This window comes from Sinocyclocheilus rhinocerous, unplaced genomic scaffold (assembly GCF_001515625.1).
Source record: "Sinocyclocheilus rhinocerous isolate Xijiao unplaced genomic scaffold, SAMN03320098_v1.1 scaffold344, whole genome shotgun sequence".
Lineage (NCBI taxonomy): Eukaryota > Metazoa > Chordata > Actinopteri > Cypriniformes > Cyprinidae > Sinocyclocheilus > Sinocyclocheilus rhinocerous.
This window is the reverse complement of record NW_015627959.1, coordinates 1,319,773-1,337,236: the sequence shown is the minus strand read 5'-3', so window position 1 is coordinate 1,337,236 and position 17,464 is coordinate 1,319,773. Positions and strand designations below refer to the sequence as shown.

Sequence of the window (17,464 nt, the reverse complement as noted above, 5' to 3'; positions counted from 1 at the left end):
ATAACATGTATTTGATTCCAGAATTGTCAGCAAGCTGCCTATCTAGTGCAGTAAGAGTATAAACTAGAGCGGCTTATGTATGTTTGACAACATACATGAAGCTACACATTTATGATAGCAAAGCACTTGAACTCGTAATTACGACTTCAGAATTGGGAATCAGGATATTTCCTATAGCACATGAAGGCAACATATGTCCTGCCTGTGTAAACAAGCCACTTAGGAGGCCATTTTGGCATTTGCATTTTTTTGCATTTGTAAGATGATTTAAATGGAAGCCCTTTAAAATGGTTTAAATTGGGCTTATTTATATTTATATCATTTTGGACAAAATGCCCTGCTGTGTGTGCAGTGTGGGCTGTGTGAATTTGTGCATGTGTTGTGTGTATGTGTGTGTCATGCTGGACAGTTTATATGTGCATGTTAATCATGACGAGCAAAAGGAAGAATAAACACCTTCAAGAAGGCTGTGCAGGGGTGAGATGAGTTTCGTGGTTGTGCATATGTCGGGGAGGGGGAAAGTGAGGGAGTTTAAATGAAGGGATCTTGCTGTTGCCTGGCTACCGGCGGGAGCTGTTCTGTCGCTCTCACTCTCCCACATGAGCAGCCTGAACCAGTCAATGGGCATGTTCTCTTTCTCTCTTCCTCTACCCCCATTTCTACATACACGTGCACTTGTGCAGTGGACAACAGTCGCACACACTATTGAAGCAGCTCTTTTTCTTGTAGTCGCAGAGCCTCATTCAGCTTTGCGTCTGTGAAGGCGAGAGGATAGCAGACATGGAAAGCCTGTGCTGGTTCAGCAGATATCACAATGAACCAAAGGTAGGAGCTGCCTCAGCTCAATGGGACAAGAATGGAACAGAATGCGGGTCTCTTGAGACATACATTTGAAAGCATGTTTTACTTAACACGAATGGGCCCAAATGGAGCTTAGAAGCAACTGAGTGAGGTCTGGTATTATTAGGTCTAAAGATTTCACTCAGTTACATATGGTTTTGTTTTGTTTTTTCAGTCTTAAAGTTTATCTCATTGTAAGCTGCTATTTAAATATTACGGTCAGATTAATGTTATTTAGATGTATGTTAAAGTCGCTGTGTAATGATAGTTGTAGCGACAGTCAGATAATTTCTTCCGTATTGTGACATACATCCGAGTGAAATTGATTATCCAAACAGGAAAAAAATGTAGGTTCTATCCATTGGTTGTTGATTGGATAGAGTTTTTAGTTGATTGGAGAAGTATTTTATTGGAGAAGTCTGGCATTCATCACTAGAAGATTGAGTTATTTGAACATGATGTATTCTTTGCTGAATTAGGTGATTGCGTTAAAATGCCCAAATTAATATTTATTGCTTTAATATAACATCAGTGAAACTACAAAGCTGGCACAGAAGTATGTATAATTACAGTGCAAAATAGGATAAAAGTATGTGAGAATGTTGTTGCTACAGCTCCAGCTCTCTATTACATCAGTGTACGAATTCCTCGCATCATTTTGTTTACTCTTTGCTGATATAGCCTAGTGCACTCAACTGTCATGCACTATATAGGGATTAGAGAATGAGTGAACAAGTGAGTGATATCGGACAGAGCAGGAGAGTCAACAATGAGGGTCTATTCCTGTGCTAGTGGACCTTGAATCTAGGGTTATTCAGAATCAACTATTTTGGACTCACTAACTTTAATGTCTGTTTTCACAACCCCACACCTGTGTTTTTTATATGATTGCTGAGATCAATGGACATGTTGCAGATCCTCAGTGGTGTTACTGGCATCTCTTCGCCCAGGTAAAGATGTCTCAGGTGAAGCAGGTTGGCCTGTTGGCCGCTGGATGCCAGCCCTGGAACAAAGACGTGTGTGCTGCCAGTGGGGACAGGTTTGCGTATTGTGCCACGCTTGCCATATATGTGTACCAAGTAAGTGCAAACTATTGGAATGTGAATTGAGGTAAACAATAGTCTGTCAATGAAGAAAATTACTCTTTCTTCACCCAAAAATGAAAATTCTGTCATCATTTACTCACCCTTATGTCGTTCCAAACCCATAAGACTTTTGCTCATCTTCAAAACACAAAAAGCGATTTTTAATGCAACCTGAGAGTTTTAATAAGAGTATAAACATTGATCAATGCATATACATAGAGCGCATCTAATATGGTATATGGAAGCTCAAACGTGTTTGCTTGACGCGGTTTGATCTATTCATATGAATGACTTTTACAATGCCTTTATTAACATTTTGAAGTTTTGGTGGAATAGATTTTTAATGGAGGGACATAAATCTCTCAGGTTTAATTAAAAATATTCTTATTTGAATTTTCATTTTTCTGGTGAACCCTGTAACATCCTACAAATGTGACTTACATTTTGAATTCAGGCTTGAATTTTTTTATATATTTTTTTAAATGGCACTGATTGAAGTCTGTCTTTCTAGCTTGATCACAGATATAATGAATTTAAGCTGCAAGCAATCATGTCTGAACACAAAAAGACAATCACAGCTATATCGTGGTGTCCACACAACCCTGAGGTGTTTGCCAGTGCTAGCGCTGATAACCTGCTCATCATCTGGAATGTAGCCGAGCAAAAGGCGGTTACACGGCTTGACAACACCAAAGGTACCAGTTCCAACACACTTACACTAGTATCCAAAGAAATACACACCGCCTCAGGACTCATATTCCACCTGACAGCATGTGTCCTCCAAGACATCACTCAAAATGCCTGTTTCTGTTTGCGATTAATTCATGTGAGGTCTTGTACTTGCCTAAACGGGTGTTTTCAGGTATCCCAGCTTCTCTAAGCTGGTGCTGGAATGCAAGTGATAGCATTGCGTTCGTATCCCACCGGGGTCCTCTGTATATATGGACCATCTCTGGGCCAGACTTAGGAGTCACAGTGCACAAGGAGGCTCACAGTTTCCTCTCAGATATCTGCCTGTTCCGCTGGCATCCACTGAAGAAGGGAAAAGTGGTATTTGGACACACTGATGGCAGTTTGTCCATCTTTCAACCAGGTAGCATGACTTCTGATGTTGGTTCATGTTTTTTTTATTTTTTATACAAGAAACATGTCATTTCAAACCTTTATCCATTTCTTTCTTCCGCGGAACACAAACAAAGATATTTTGAAGAATGTTAGCCAAACAATTTTCACCAAACACTGACCTTGTATCCGAACATGCCTACTTCAATACTATAAACGGTAGTAGATGAAAAATAGTATATGAGGTGAATAGTATGTTCCGAATTCATAGAGATTTAAAAGTGTGCATCCAGTGGACACTTTACTATCCCATGAGGCCACGACAGAGGACTTGTGAATGGCAGAGAAGCGACACGCCATAGGTCACATGACCTAAAGCATGGCGGATATAGTATTACATTCATTCTATATAGAACATACTTTTTTTGTGGTCGCAAAGTAAGTTTCAAACCAAATTTTGTACCTACTATGCAATTTCCGGGGCAGCCACAGTGGAAGAAAGAAAGTCATGTAGGTTTGGACTAACATGAGGGTGAGTAAATAGACAGAATTTTCTGTTTAATACAAAATACTAAAATCTAACATGACATCAACATACTGCAGTTAAACATTTTTTAAACATATAATAATAATAATAACAATATATAATATTTAATTATATGAACTATATCCAAATTAAATGCAGTTCATATTATTATTAGTGCCTGGACTTGTGTATTTAAAATTGCCCAAGACTAAGATGCAAAATAACTTGCAATTCTTTTAATTATATTACTTTAGGCTCAAAGAATCAGAAGCATGTACTGCGTCCCGAGTCGTTAGAAGGCACAGATGAAGAAGACCCTGTCACAGCTCTAGAGTGGGACCCTCTCAGCACAGACTATCTGCTGATTGCCAACATGCACAATGGCATCAGACTGCTGGACTCTGAATCTTTATCCTGCATCACTACCTTTAGTTTCCCAAGTGCCGCTGCCTCTGTGCAGTGCCTGGCTTGGGTCCCCAGTGCCCCTGGCATGTTTATCACAGGGGGTAAGATAAATACTCACAGAAGTACCATTGGGAAATGGTAGTTTTTAGATTAACAGGCCAACTTTTATCTGATTTTAGAACTCTCATTTAATTATTATTTACTTTTTCATTTTTACGTAAAACAGCTGGGGTGTAATGGTAGTTTGAAATGGAACACTCAATTATGTATTTGTATAGCATCAGTAAAACAAAAATTATTATATTGAATCCTCAAGATTCTCAAGTTGGCGTGCTGAGAATATGGAACGTATCAAGAGCGACACCTCTGGATAACTTCAAACTGAAGAAAACCGGCTTCCATGCACTTCATGTTTTAAATTCCCCACCAGCGAAGAAATGTATGTTTTGTTTTTTATCACTTCTGTATACTGTGTTCTCCATCACATTGACTATGTTTACATGCACCCTCATAATGCGATTATAATGAGATATAGGCAATATTGCGATTAAACTTTACCTCATGTAAACACATCAAATTTATGTGATTAAGCTCATAATCGTAGTAATCATAACGGTAGTAAAATTTGTGGCGTATGCCAATTTTAATCACAATAAACTGCCATGTAAACACCTTAACACGCTTCGTTTCCACTCTGACCAAGTGTGTCAGATGTACACGGATGACGTGTGCTGTTCACACATCTCCATGAATGAACTCTGTGTCAGAGTTTCTAAAGTTTTCCCTCAAAAACGCTGAACTGTCAGCACAACAGCCACCAGTCTCTGCTCCTTATCTTCATCCAGAGATGGTGCAAAGAATGTGATGGCAGCGTAGGCAACCCCATTTGCAGTGGCATTTCTATCACATTTAATTTTTATCGTGGTGCCAAATAACCATCCAATACGTCCATAGAAATGTGTTTCGCCTTTGACTTAAGTAGGTTAAAACAGTGGCCAGTAACACACCTACTGTATGTGAGTTTATCATTTGTGGTAATTGGCAGTAAAAATAACCACCCACACTTCATAGAAAACGTGAGTGAAGAGGTTTGCTCATGTCATGTAAACTTCTTAATCCTTACTCTAATTAATCGAAATAAGCAGATTATTGGTGCACAAGTAAACATAGTCAATGTTGTCATCTCTCTTTTAGCTTTCAGCTCGAATTCCCCTTCCAAGAATCACTACACCTCCTCCACTAGCGAGGCTGTGCCTCCACCTACTCTTTCACAGAACCAGGCCTTCTCCCTCCCACCCGGCCACGCTGTCTGCTGTTTCATGGATGGGGGGGTTGGACTATATGATATGGGCACCAAAAAGTGGGACTTCCTTCGGGATCTGGTAGGAAAAGTGACATGTTGTTACCTGTGAGCTAACATATATTGAAAAACCTTAAAATTATTATTATAGTTTTTATATTTAATATCATGAAAGTACTCTACACTTAAAAAAGACAGGGATTTTTTTTAGGTTATATTGTAATTATACAGTGAATGCATTGATGCAAGCACCTAAAGCTTAAAATTATGTTTTATATTAGTCATCTTGCTGTTGAAGAGGTGCCCTTCAGTCCTTGTGCTGATTTTAAAGGTCATCTGATCAATTCAGCAAGTATACATGTTATTTTCTCAGACAAACAGCTCTTTAAGTTGCCTTGTTTGTTATTACTGACAAAGAAAATGCAACAAAACCTTTTCAACCCATTGTTAAGTAAACAATAATTGACCCCTGAATTATCATAAATGAATGCACACCTGAGGTGATAATACGCCCACAATATAAAGCAAAATGTGCAGACCTCGGGTGTGCATTAATTTTCTGAAGTGGTCCTGCATTCATTTTCAATAAGTCATCAGACTGAACTCAAATATTTTGTTTATACCACTAATACCATATGTACTTATGGTTATTTCAAGACATGTGCCGAACTTTTTCCTTGAGCCACTGATTAAGCATATTTTGTCTGGCTCACCTTTTGACTGTGTCACATACATTACCACATATTTTTACTGTATTTCAATTCAGTTTCAAGTTTGTCAGCGAATCAGAATCTGAATATGCTATTATATAATATAATATTAATTATAGTTTTTAGTAATATTCTCAATTAGCTTTTATTTTTTATATTTTCTTATTTCATTTTATTTTAGTTTAAAGGTGACATATCATGAAAATCTGACTTTTCCAGGTTTTAAGTGCTATTATCAGGTCCCCAGTGCATCTACCAACCAAGGAAACGTGAAAAATATTAACCCAGTAACTTTGGGAATACTTTCCCAAACTTTTTATGGCTATTTTTGGGAAGCCTTTTTCTGCAAGCGTCTGAGAAAACGAGCGCGTCTGATTTAGCTCCCTTGGTGACGTGGCAAAGGGATCTCATTACAATATTACCGCCCCTTAATCTGAAAGTTTACACCCATGGCGCCGTTATTGTGTTTTGCAAGCGACAACGGTGTACTAGTTCTAATGCCATGGCGAAAGTTTGAGCAAAACATGCTAACTGTTCTGTCATTGGCTGCACAGACGAGCACAGAATACTGTTTAGAGTCCCAGCCTCACAGGAGACAACAGAGCAGTGGATTTATCCGTTTATTTACTGTATATTGCTGCTGCCACACAGATCTAAAAAAAAACATACGATTTATTTCCCAGCTATTTACATTCACAGACATAACTGACTGTTTTTGTAACTCATGTGTGTTTTTAACGTAAACTTGTGTGTGAATAAGAACTTAGTTTAGTACTCACATGCTGTGACAGCCGCTTTCTGTCTGTGTGCTTCGGATGTGTGCACTCAGAAAACCGTATATCAGAAGTTTAAACTCGTATGGTTTAAAACGCATGATTTCAGCACGATACATATGATAATCTGAACCAAAACAGATGTTTTAGCAGGTACAAGAGCTGTAATGGCGCAGCTCTATTCTGGAAAAGGGGGCGGTGAGCAGCAGCTCATTTGCATTTAAAGAGACAGGCCCGAAAATCAGCGTGTTTCTGCTTCCACTCAAAATAGGCATTTTCAAAATGATATAATAAATAATCTGTGGAATATTTTGAGCTGAAACTTCACAGACACATTCTGGGGACACCAGAGACTTATATTACATATTGTAAAAAGGGGCATAATATGTCTCCTTTAAATTTGGGTAATTTTGTGCTTTTGTAATTTGTATTAATTTGTGTTTTTACATTTCTATTTAACTTTCATTTATTTTTATTCTAGTTTTAGTAATTTTACTACTTCAATTTATTTTGTTTCAGTTAGTTGCCAAGGCAAGCCAATATTTCTCATTTTCATTTCATCAAATTCTATAAGCTCTTCATCTAATATTTATATTTTATTTCAGCTTTATGTCAATTAATAAACACAACTTTTTTAAGAGTTTTGTTTTAACTGACAATAATAACACTGAAATCAAGAATGCAATCATAATGATTATACAATTATAATACAAGCATGAATGGTTTTATGACTTAATGACATTCTTTTTGTCACAGGGTCATGTTGAAACCATCTTTGACTGCAAATTCAAGCCAGATGACCCAAACCTTCTAGCTACAGCTTCATTTGATGGGACTATAAAAGTTTGGGATATAAACACCTTAACTGCTGTGTACACATCTCCGGGAAATGAGGGAGTGGTTTACTCGCTGTCGTGGGCCCCTGGTAAGAACAATACACAGACCTTGTTATCATTAAAGTTTCAGAGAGGTTTTGTTTTTGTGGCTATTCATGAAACTCTTTTCTTCATTTCTCTTTTTCACTGTAACCCGAAGGAGACTTGAACTGCATAGCAGGAGCCACATCAAGGAATGGTGCCTTCATTTGGGATGTAAAAAAAGGAAAAATGATCACAAGATTTAATGAGGCAAGCATTGAACAAAATTTTAGTTCTTGTTTTTTATTGAACTCTGGTTTATGATATTTAATTTACATTTCTATTGCTATTTTAATTGCACAATATTCACAATTAGCATGGGTCTTTATTTTGACTGCAATTGTGTTGCAGCATGGGAAGAATGGTATTTTTTGCGTTGCCTGGAGCCATAAAGATTCCAAAAGAATAGCCACATGCAGTGGTGATGGATTTTGGTAAGCCTGTTTCAATTTTGAATAGCATTCTCAAGTTTCTGCTTAGTCAATCTGTCAAGAACTGCACAGTGACACGAAGGTAGAGGATCCAAATGCAGTATAATTAATGAAGGGGTAATCCACAATCAAGGTCCAGAAACGGGCACAAGGTCATATTCACAAGCAATCAGTCCAGACAATAACAACAGGGCAAAATCACAGGCAAAAGGGTAACCCAAAAACAGGCAGAGTAACAAGACCAGGAATCACGACATGGAAGAAACAGGAAACCAGGCTTAGAAATGCAGTTGACACTAGAAAGACTTAACCATGAATGATAAAATGAACCAGGCTTATATAGAATGAGCAGATAGGGTTAACGAGACACAGGCGCAAACAATGAGTGCTGAGGAGTCCGGGCAAAGGATTGGAAAATGAAGTCCAAGACTGAGTGACAGAGGTGTGGGATGGAGTGCCCTCTGGTGGTTATCATCCGTGTTACGAAGCCATATTATCCTCATAGACATGACATTCCGAATTGTCCTTTTTCTTTCAGCATAATTCGAACCCTTGACGGCAAAGTGTTGCACAAATACAAACATCCAGCAGCAGTATTTGGCTGTGATTGGAGTCAAAATAACAAGTATGTGTATTAACCAGTTTCAAAAACAGTTTTTTTTACCAGTGTTATTTTCTCTTGTGATCACAATTATAATACATTGTGTGTCAGTCTTTCTCTCACTCTCTCTCTCTCTCTCTCTCGCACTCAGAGATATGATTGCCACTGGCTGTGAAGACAAGAATGTTCGAGTCTATTACTTGGCCACCAGTTCAGACCAGCCACTAAAAGTCTTTACAGGTCACACGGCCAAAGTATTCCATGTGCGTTGGTCACCTCTCAGAGAGGGCATACTGTGCAGCGGCTCAGATGATGGGTAATAATTCCATAAAAATCTTCATTTACACTCTTTATATTTTTTGAAAGAAATTAATACTTTTATTCAGCAAGGACATATTAAATTGATCAAAAGTGACAGTAAACACCTTTACATAGTTACAAAAATCTTTTTTTTTTTTTTAAATAAATTCTGTTCTTTTGACATTTTCCACAAAAATATTAAGCACAACCATTTTCAACAGTGAGTATAATAGGAAATGTTTCTTGAGCAGCAAATAAGCATATTACAATGATTTCTTAAGGATCATGTTACAATGACGAATGGGGTAATACCTGCTGAAAATTCAGCTTTGACATCACACAAATAATTTACATTAAAAAAAATTATTAAAAATAGACAATAATTGTTATTTAATCGTAATATTTCACAATATTACTGTTTTTACTATATTTTTGTTCAAATGAATGCAGCCTTGGTGAGGATTAGAGGCTTCTTTCAAAAAACAGTGGTGTACATGGATTCAATAGCATTAAAAAATATAATTCTCAAATGTTATTTGTATTTATTTTCATAGACATTTTTGTGTGTTTAATTAGAAAAATTTTTTCTAAAATAATTGTATAATTAAATATAATTAAAAATAAAAATAGTATAACTAAATGAATCATTCATCAAATTTGATTGTTAAATAAAATAGCTTTGATTTACAGTTTTTGCTGAAATTTGAAAAAAGAAAAGATGCACTTTTTCCTGATGCATTTTTTTATTCTCTGTAAATTTTAATGGTAATAAAACCTGGTATTTCACTAGTTGTGCAATAAATGGTACCCATATAATTAGCCTATAAAGTCTGCAATGAGCTGCCATGCAAATCATCCTATTTATATCATCCTGCTATTAAAAACTTGGAATAAATTAATCATGGCTGACTATGAAAAGGGGAATTCCACTATGGCACTGTGAATTTATGTGTGATGTTACATTCACATCCCTGTCAGTGTTCAAAACAACATAAACCAAAAAACCACTAAAAGCACCTTTAACTTGTATGCATTTCTGTGTGCATGTCAACTAGGACTGTCCGTATCTGGGATTATACCCAAGATGCCTGCATTAACGTGCTGAGTGGCCATACCGCTCCAGTACGGGGTCTCATGTGGAACACAGAGGTGCCGTACCTTTTGACCTCAGGGAGCTGGGACTACACCATCCGTGTCTGGGACACCAGAGACGGCACCTGTCTAGACACTGTATATGACCATGGAGCAGATGTCTATGGTAGGGTATTAAATGTATATGCTGCAGACAAAATGATGATTTTATACATTGTGGATGAATTTGACACATAGACTATTTTCTTTTTAAGTGTTCAAAAACTGGGTACACTGTGATAGCTAGACACAGTTGACTGATTCAAGTTCTATTAATGGAGGCAGGAAAAGCAGAACATTGAATAGTTAAGAGACCTAAATATGTAACAGGAGCACTTATATTTGTCCAAGGACTGTCTTTTAGTAGAATTATACATGCTGTAGTAGGAACACTCATACATCATTTTGTGTCATTCCAAGGTAATAATATGTTATTTATGCAACCTTGTCAACCATATAAAATCCCCCAGGTCTGACATGTCACCCCAGCCGTCCGTTCACCATGGCTTCCTGCTCCAGAGACTCTACGGTCAGACTTTGGTCACTCACTCCTCTAATTGCTCCCTTAGTGGTCAACATCCTTACTGACCACAGCTGGGATGACATCATTGGCAACACAGGTTAAAACACATTCGCATACAGTATTATATACTGTCTGTATGTGTTGGTTTTGTAAAGACATTAAAACATATTTATTTCTTGAGTGTAGATCGTGCCATGGTGCCTGGAGCTCCTCCCCTCCTGTGTGGAAAAATTTCCAAAGATATCAAACAGGAGCTGGATAAGCTCTCTAGTGACGTGCGCATGAAGAAGCTCAGATGGTTCTCTGAGTGTTTCTCAGTGAGTGAATCTCAACACAGAACTTTCACAGGACTTTATTTAGGAGTCTAAATAATAGGCTATTTGTTCTCTATTTTTAGCCACCAGGTGGGAGTCATAACCTTTGGGATCTGGTTGCTGTAATCAACGGACAGGATGATAGTCTTCTTCCACAGAACTATGGACAGGGCATCATGCATATGAAACATCTGGTCCGCTTCAAAACTGTGAGTGGATAAATAGTGATGTAACGTTCTAATAGTGTCACAACTAAAATGTAAAATGAAGTCCTGCAAACTTCTGGTGAATATTATGTTGTCAATACTTCTTTAGTATTTTATATTAAGCTTTTGGTCAATTTGACTGTGTCTGTCTTTCCTGTAGTCTGAAGCACAAGAGCTGACTATAGTAAAGATGTCAAAGTTTGGGGGTGGTATTGGAGCGCCTAGTAAAGAAGAAAGGCTCAAGAATGCAGCAGAAATCCATATCAGACTTGGTCAAATCCAGAGATACTGTGAGCTTATGGTGGAACTAGGAGAGGTAAAGACTGAAAAGACATGTAAAGTTTTTTAATATATTCATTACATCAATATTCTGCTTAAGTAATCTATTTAATTACATATCAATATTTGCTGATGGGTCAGGGTTTAATTGTTGATTAATTGTGTTTAATGTTTTATTTCAGTATTTTTTTTAAATCATTAATCATGCTAAAGTAACCATTGACAGCCCTAATAAATTGATATGCATGCGCTACCATTCAAATGTTTGGGGTCAGTAAGATTGTTTTATGTTTTTGAAAAAATGTCTCTCTTTCAAGGCTGTCTCTCTCAAGGCTGCATTTATTTGATTACAAATACAGTAAAAAGAGTAATATTGTAAATAAAGTGAGTGAAGTGACGTGTGGCCAAGTATGGTGACCCATATCAGTTGTGGTATTGAGGGTGGAAGAGAGCACTGGTTATTCCCTCCCCCCACCTGCCAGACATGAGACTCGAACCCGCAACCTTCGGGCTACAAGTCAGACTCTCTATCCATTAGGCCACGACTGCCCACTGATATATTTTAAAATGTATTTTATTCCAGTGATGGGAAAGCTTGTCATGATTGGTTGCAGCAAGGATGAGAAGAGCAGGATCTATACACAGTTATATTATTAAATGCAAACTAAAAGCTACAAAACCTTAAGAATACTCAGGAATCGTTAGACACAAGCAGATCAACTGGTATGCACAGACAAGATTAGACCATGAACAGAACAAACACAGGGCTATATATACACAAAAGCAAACTAATCAATGAAAGAGACACATGTACATGAAATCAATCACACACTGAATTAACAAGGAAACAAAATCAAACACAGGAAACAGCACCTAGAAATATGCAAAAACCAACTCAAAGCAAATTCAAGCACAGATCAAATGGGACATAGCTGAATTTTCAGCAGCCATTACTCCCGTTTTCAGTGTCACATTAACCTTCAGAAATCATTCTACTATGCTAATTTGCTGCTCAGAAAACTTTTCTTATTAATATCAATGTTGTAAACAGTTGTGCCGCTTCATATTTTTGTGTAAAAAAAAGTTTTTTTAAGGATTTTTTATAAATAAAAAAGTTCAAAAGAACAGCATTTATTTGACACAGAAATCTTTTGTAAGATTAAAGGTGTATTTACTGTCATTTTTGATCGATTTAATGCACCCTTGCTGAATAAAAGTATTTGCTTATTTATTCTTACTAACCCAGTTTTCTCATATGGATGGTCTATCACTTTTCTTTCAGAACTAATTTTCTGATGATTTTGGATATTTATGATGTTTTGTTTTATATGTTTAGTGGGAGAAGGCTCTTTCTGTGGCCCCTGGTGTCTCCATGAAATACTGGAAAAAGCTCATGCAAAGGTATCTCATATACTCCATTCTATTTTTAAATCAGTTGTGAGTGAATTACCATTCATTAACTGTTTAACGCAGAAGAGCAGACCAGCTTATGCAAGAAGGCAATGATGATGTCATCCCGTACTGCATTGCCACTGGTGAAGTGAAAAAGTTGGTGAATTTCTTCACTTCTAGAGGTCAGCTGAAAGAAGCTGTGCTGGTGGCTCAGGTACAGAGAGCTGCTTTCTTTTTACCCATTTTAGAGTTGTTGTAAGACTGTGAACCTCTGTGCTCAGTGTCATAACCAATGAGGCTATATTATAAATGAGAATGTGCTTTGTTTTATTAGGGTGCTTGTGAGGGCAATATCCATGGTCCTCAGATCACATCAATAAACCATGCCGCAAACTCAGACAATGATAACATAGAAAAATACTGTGGGTAAGTTATACTTAATTTAAGCCGCAATCAAGTATTTCACCTCTTATTTTCTCACACCCTCTCCCCTTCTTTGTCCAGGATGTTGCACAGAGTGTGTAAAGAGCTGGCCGAGTGGTATTTCCAAGATGGCCACGCTGTTTTGGCTGCTTGCTGTCATCTAGCTGTAGACAACGCAGAAGTAAGCTCACCTGTAGCAATATTTAAAATCAGACAACCTCTAATAATGTCATGTCAATGTTAAGACAATTAAATAATTAAAGAACATGATGAAGCCTATTGGGACAATTTAAGATAATTTCTATTTTAATATATTTTAAAATGTAACTTGTTCCTGTAATGGAAAAGCTGAATTTTCAGTAGCCATTAGACTTCAGTGTCACATGATCCTTCAGAAATCAATCTAATATGCTGATTTGCTGCTCAAGAAAAATGTATTATTATTATCAATGTTGAAAGCAGTTGTGTTGCTGTTCAGAAGAACAGCATTTTTTTAAAAGTAGAATTTAATAATGTCTTAAATTGCTCTTCACACAAAGCTATCATACACTGCCATTAAAATTTTTAGAGTTGGTGGAAATTTTTATTTATATTGTAAGTCTCTTATGCTGACCAAAGTTGCATATATTTGATCAAAAATGGCGTAAAATCAAGTAAAAGTCATTAAAAACAATAATATTGTAAAATAAGATTACAATTTAAAACAACTTAAAAAAAATGTAATTTTTGTTTTTTTCGACAGCAAACCAGAATTTTCAGCAGTCAATATTATCGCATAATCTTTCAGAAATCATTCTTATGTGCTGTTTTGGTGCTTAAGTAATATTTCTTATCAGCTATTATCATAGTTTTCTCATCAGTTATTTATCACATCATGGTTATGATATTTTTATGATGCTTTTCAACAGCACTCATTTAGTTTATGACTAGAATATTCGGAAACTCACTTTTTGTGTTTCACAGAATAAATGGCATGTTCCCCTTCAGGAACTCGAGCTGCGTCGAATGCTTTGGGAATGCCTTCAGCGTGACTATGTTCTGAATCGTGTGTGTAATCAGACCAATGAATGGGCACGACGTCACGGACGGGGTGACGTGTGACCAGGAAGCTATAAAAGCATGTGAGGTGGAGACAGCTTCTGTCATTCAGCGAAGCGCTCTGTGTGTGTATGTCCTATTTACCGTTGTCTGTCATTTTTGCAAAGAAAAAAAGCAATGCCAAAGTCTAAGCACAAGATAAATAAAGGGGGTGATAAAGGCAAGCAGCAGTTTAGGTTATGTGTTCCTCCCTGCCCTCGCTACATCATATACACACAGCCTTTGTGTTATTTGCCTGGGAGCGAAGCACGCCGAGTCTTCTTCTACCTCTGCCACCGGATCCAGCGCCTCCTCCCAGGGTTCGGAAGCACGCTCCGATGGATCGGTTTCTTCCCCCCGGGGAGAGGGCTCGGCACTCAGACTGTCGTCCTCCGAGGAGGGCGATGGCAAGGGCGCCGAAGGACCCCCTCAGTCTGCACAGTATGAGGAGCTCGTGGAGGTGATAACTTGCGCCGTGGCCAAATTAAATCTCGAATGGCCCGCCGAGAAGCAGGCAGAACCCATTAAAAGCAAATTAGATGAATGCTTTTTACGGTCTAAGCCACTCCCTCCATGCCGGGGCTTGCCATTTTCCCCCGATCTCCACACTGAGGTGTCGAGATTGTGGTCGAAACCATACTCATACATCTTTTGTCCGTCTCTGGTCAATTATTCAATTATTCAAATGTCACGGGATTAAATGGTGCCCTATCGTGCCCTATAGTGCGGTTATAGGGCGATGCCCCGGGTTGAACAGACGCTCGCGAGCTATCTGTCTCCCGGTGAGGCATCATCCCTTAAAGCCCCGGCACTGCCCACCAAGCCGCTTCATACCACGTCAGCACTGGTAGGCAAAGGGTACACGGCAGCAGGTCAGGCTGGTGCATGCCTTCACACAATGGCTGTTCTTCAGGCATACCAAGCAGACCTGCTTAAAGAGTTAGATGAGCATGAGGAAGTTAAAGCCGATGATATTAGTGAACTCCGGCGAACTGCTGATTTGTCTCTCTGCGCCACGAAAGAGACCGCCAAAGCTATCAGGCGGTCGATGGCAGCCTTGGTGGTCGCGGAGAGGCATTTGTGGTTGACCCTGTCCGACATCAAAGAGAAGGACAGGGTCTTCCTGCTTAACGCCCCGCTTGTGCCTTCTGGCCTGTTCGGCGACGCCGTCAATTCCGTCATCGACAGGTTTCAGGATGCTCATAAACAAGTGGCAGCGTTTCAGCAGTTCCTCCCTCGCCGCTCTCTAGCTCATGGGGCTGCTGGCCGGGAGCAGACCCAGCCGTGTACCCGCTCCTCATACAGAGAGGCACAGAATCGGGAATCGCGAAGGGAGCGACGCTTACAGTCGAAGGCTTCGAAGCCGAAGGCCGATCTGAGAACCATCCTTCTGGATAAGAGGTTTTTGACAAAGAAGCCCTGATGTTTGTGTCCCAGGGCTTCTGAGGACAGCCCCCGCTGAGGAAGAGCGGTGTACACCTCATTATACGGTGCCCGTCTCTCCTCAGTGCCCTCAGGAGGCCGAGCTGTTAACCCTGCCATCACCGGTGCTTCAGGGCACAGCGGTCTCCAGCGAGTGCACATCCCAGTGTCTGCCCAGAAACGTAGCGGCTCTGGGGGGCTCACTACTTCTGAGGAGGTCTCCTATTACACCGGAGGTCAGTCTCGAGAGACTGATTCCCTTAGTAAATTTTCTGGCAGCATGGAAGCTTCTGCCAAATATCTCATGATGGGTCCTGCAGACTGTAGAGAGAGGTTACAGAATTCAATTTGGTTCTCCTCCGCCTCGTTTAAACGGGATCGTTTCCACGGTGGTGGGTCCCGAGCAGGCTCCAGTTCTAGAACAAGAAGTAAATACTCTGTTGAGGAAGGAGGCCATCGAGGTGGTCCCTCCTCTCGAAAGAGATTCCGGGTTCTACAGCCGGTACTTCATAGTTCCGAAGAAGGATGGGGGGTTGCGTCCAATTTTAGATCTACGTCAGTTGAATCGCTCAGTCATGCGACTGAAGTTCAGGATGCTCACTGTCAAACAGGTCTTACCGGGTTCTTCCGTCGGCCTTGCACTCTCACCCCGCACTTTCATGAAGTGTGTGGATGCTGTTCTGGCTCCACTGCGACTCCAAGGCATCCGCATACTAAATTATATAGACGATTGGTTGATTCTAGCTCAATCAGAGCAGACGGTGGTTCAACATCGAGATGTTGTTCTCGCCCATATGAAAGAGTTGGGGTTAAGACTAAATGCAAAGAAAAGTGTGCTTTTTCCATTACAGAGGACCACTTATCTGGGCGTAGTGTGGGATTCGACCACGATGCAGGCACAGCTGTCACCTGCTTGGATCGAGTCGAAGAGTCAAAGAAGGCTGGTCACTCACTGTCAAGCAGTTTCAAAAACTGCTGGGTCTGATGGCAGCTGCGTCCAACATGATAGCTTTTGGCCTGCTGTACATGAGACCCCTACAGTGGTGGCTCAAGACCAAGGGGTTTTCCCAGAGGGGAAATACGATTTGCATGATCAAGGTCACGCAGCGATGCTTTCGTGCCTTGGACATATGGAGGAAACCTTGGTTCTTGTCACAGGGCCCAGTGCTGGGAGTTCCTTGTCGTCGCATAACGTTATAGACAGATGCGTCCCTCACCGGTTGGGGTGCGGTCATGAGTGGCCACCCTGCCCGCGGTCTGTGGAGCGGTCGCCATCTCACTTGGCACATCAACTGCCTGGAAATGCTGGCCGTATTTCGAGCACTGAAATACTTTCTACCAGACCTGAGAGATCGCCATGTGTTGGTGCGCACCGACAACACATTGGTGGTTTCTTATATCAACCACCAGGGAGGTCTGCGTTTGCGCCCATCTACAAGCTGGTGCACCAGATCCTTGTGTGGGTCCAAGGGAAGCTCCTATCTCTAAGAGCCAGAGATGGGCACTCGAGTTAGTGACTCGGACTCGAGTAGCACTCGAGTCGCATTTTTATAGACTTCAGACTTGACTTCAGACTCTACCTGAAATGACTCTAAACTTGACTCAACTCGAGGAAAAGGACTCGTGAATATTTTAAAAGCAACTCGAGTCTTAATCCTTATATAACTAATATTCAAAAGGCGGACTGTATCCGCACCCCGGCATCCATCCGGACTGCGAGCCGTAGCAGCACTTGTGAGCAGGCAGC

The 17,464-nt window shown here is 39.8% G+C and overlaps 1 protein-coding gene across 1 annotated transcript in view; it reads left to right on the top strand.

Moving 5' to 3' along the window:
* The first annotated feature begins 1,229 nt into the window (after window positions 1-1,229).
* The window catches only part of LOC107737118 (WD repeat-containing protein 17-like), a 29,541-nt gene continuing 13,306 nt past the window's right edge, over window positions 1,230-17,464 (top strand). Inside the window, exons 1-25 of the mRNA XM_016548552.1 lie at window positions 1,230-1,919; window positions 2,437-2,620; window positions 2,788-3,018; window positions 3,768-4,019; window positions 4,235-4,357; window positions 5,113-5,300; window positions 7,458-7,626; window positions 7,737-7,828; window positions 7,970-8,052; window positions 8,588-8,674; window positions 8,802-8,966; window positions 10,006-10,208; window positions 10,552-10,701; window positions 10,791-10,921; window positions 11,002-11,127; window positions 11,285-11,440; window positions 12,740-12,804; window positions 12,877-13,009; window positions 13,130-13,221; window positions 13,300-13,399; window positions 14,564-14,755; window positions 15,020-15,339; window positions 15,412-15,664; window positions 15,804-15,953; window positions 16,038-16,219. Of these exons, the coding sequence (XP_016404038.1) occupies window positions 1,725-1,919; window positions 2,437-2,620; window positions 2,788-3,018; window positions 3,768-4,019; window positions 4,235-4,357; window positions 5,113-5,300; window positions 7,458-7,626; window positions 7,737-7,828; window positions 7,970-8,052; window positions 8,588-8,674; window positions 8,802-8,966; window positions 10,006-10,208; window positions 10,552-10,701; window positions 10,791-10,921; window positions 11,002-11,127; window positions 11,285-11,440; window positions 12,740-12,804; window positions 12,877-13,009; window positions 13,130-13,221; window positions 13,300-13,399; window positions 14,564-14,755; window positions 15,020-15,339; window positions 15,412-15,664; window positions 15,804-15,953; window positions 16,038-16,219 (4,022 nt within the window). The 5' untranslated portion in view covers window positions 1,230-1,724. The remainder of the gene's footprint in view (window positions 1,920-2,436; window positions 2,621-2,787; window positions 3,019-3,767; window positions 4,020-4,234; window positions 4,358-5,112; window positions 5,301-7,457; window positions 7,627-7,736; window positions 7,829-7,969; window positions 8,053-8,587; window positions 8,675-8,801; window positions 8,967-10,005; window positions 10,209-10,551; window positions 10,702-10,790; window positions 10,922-11,001; window positions 11,128-11,284; window positions 11,441-12,739; window positions 12,805-12,876; window positions 13,010-13,129; window positions 13,222-13,299; window positions 13,400-14,563; window positions 14,756-15,019; window positions 15,340-15,411; window positions 15,665-15,803; window positions 15,954-16,037; window positions 16,220-17,464) is intronic.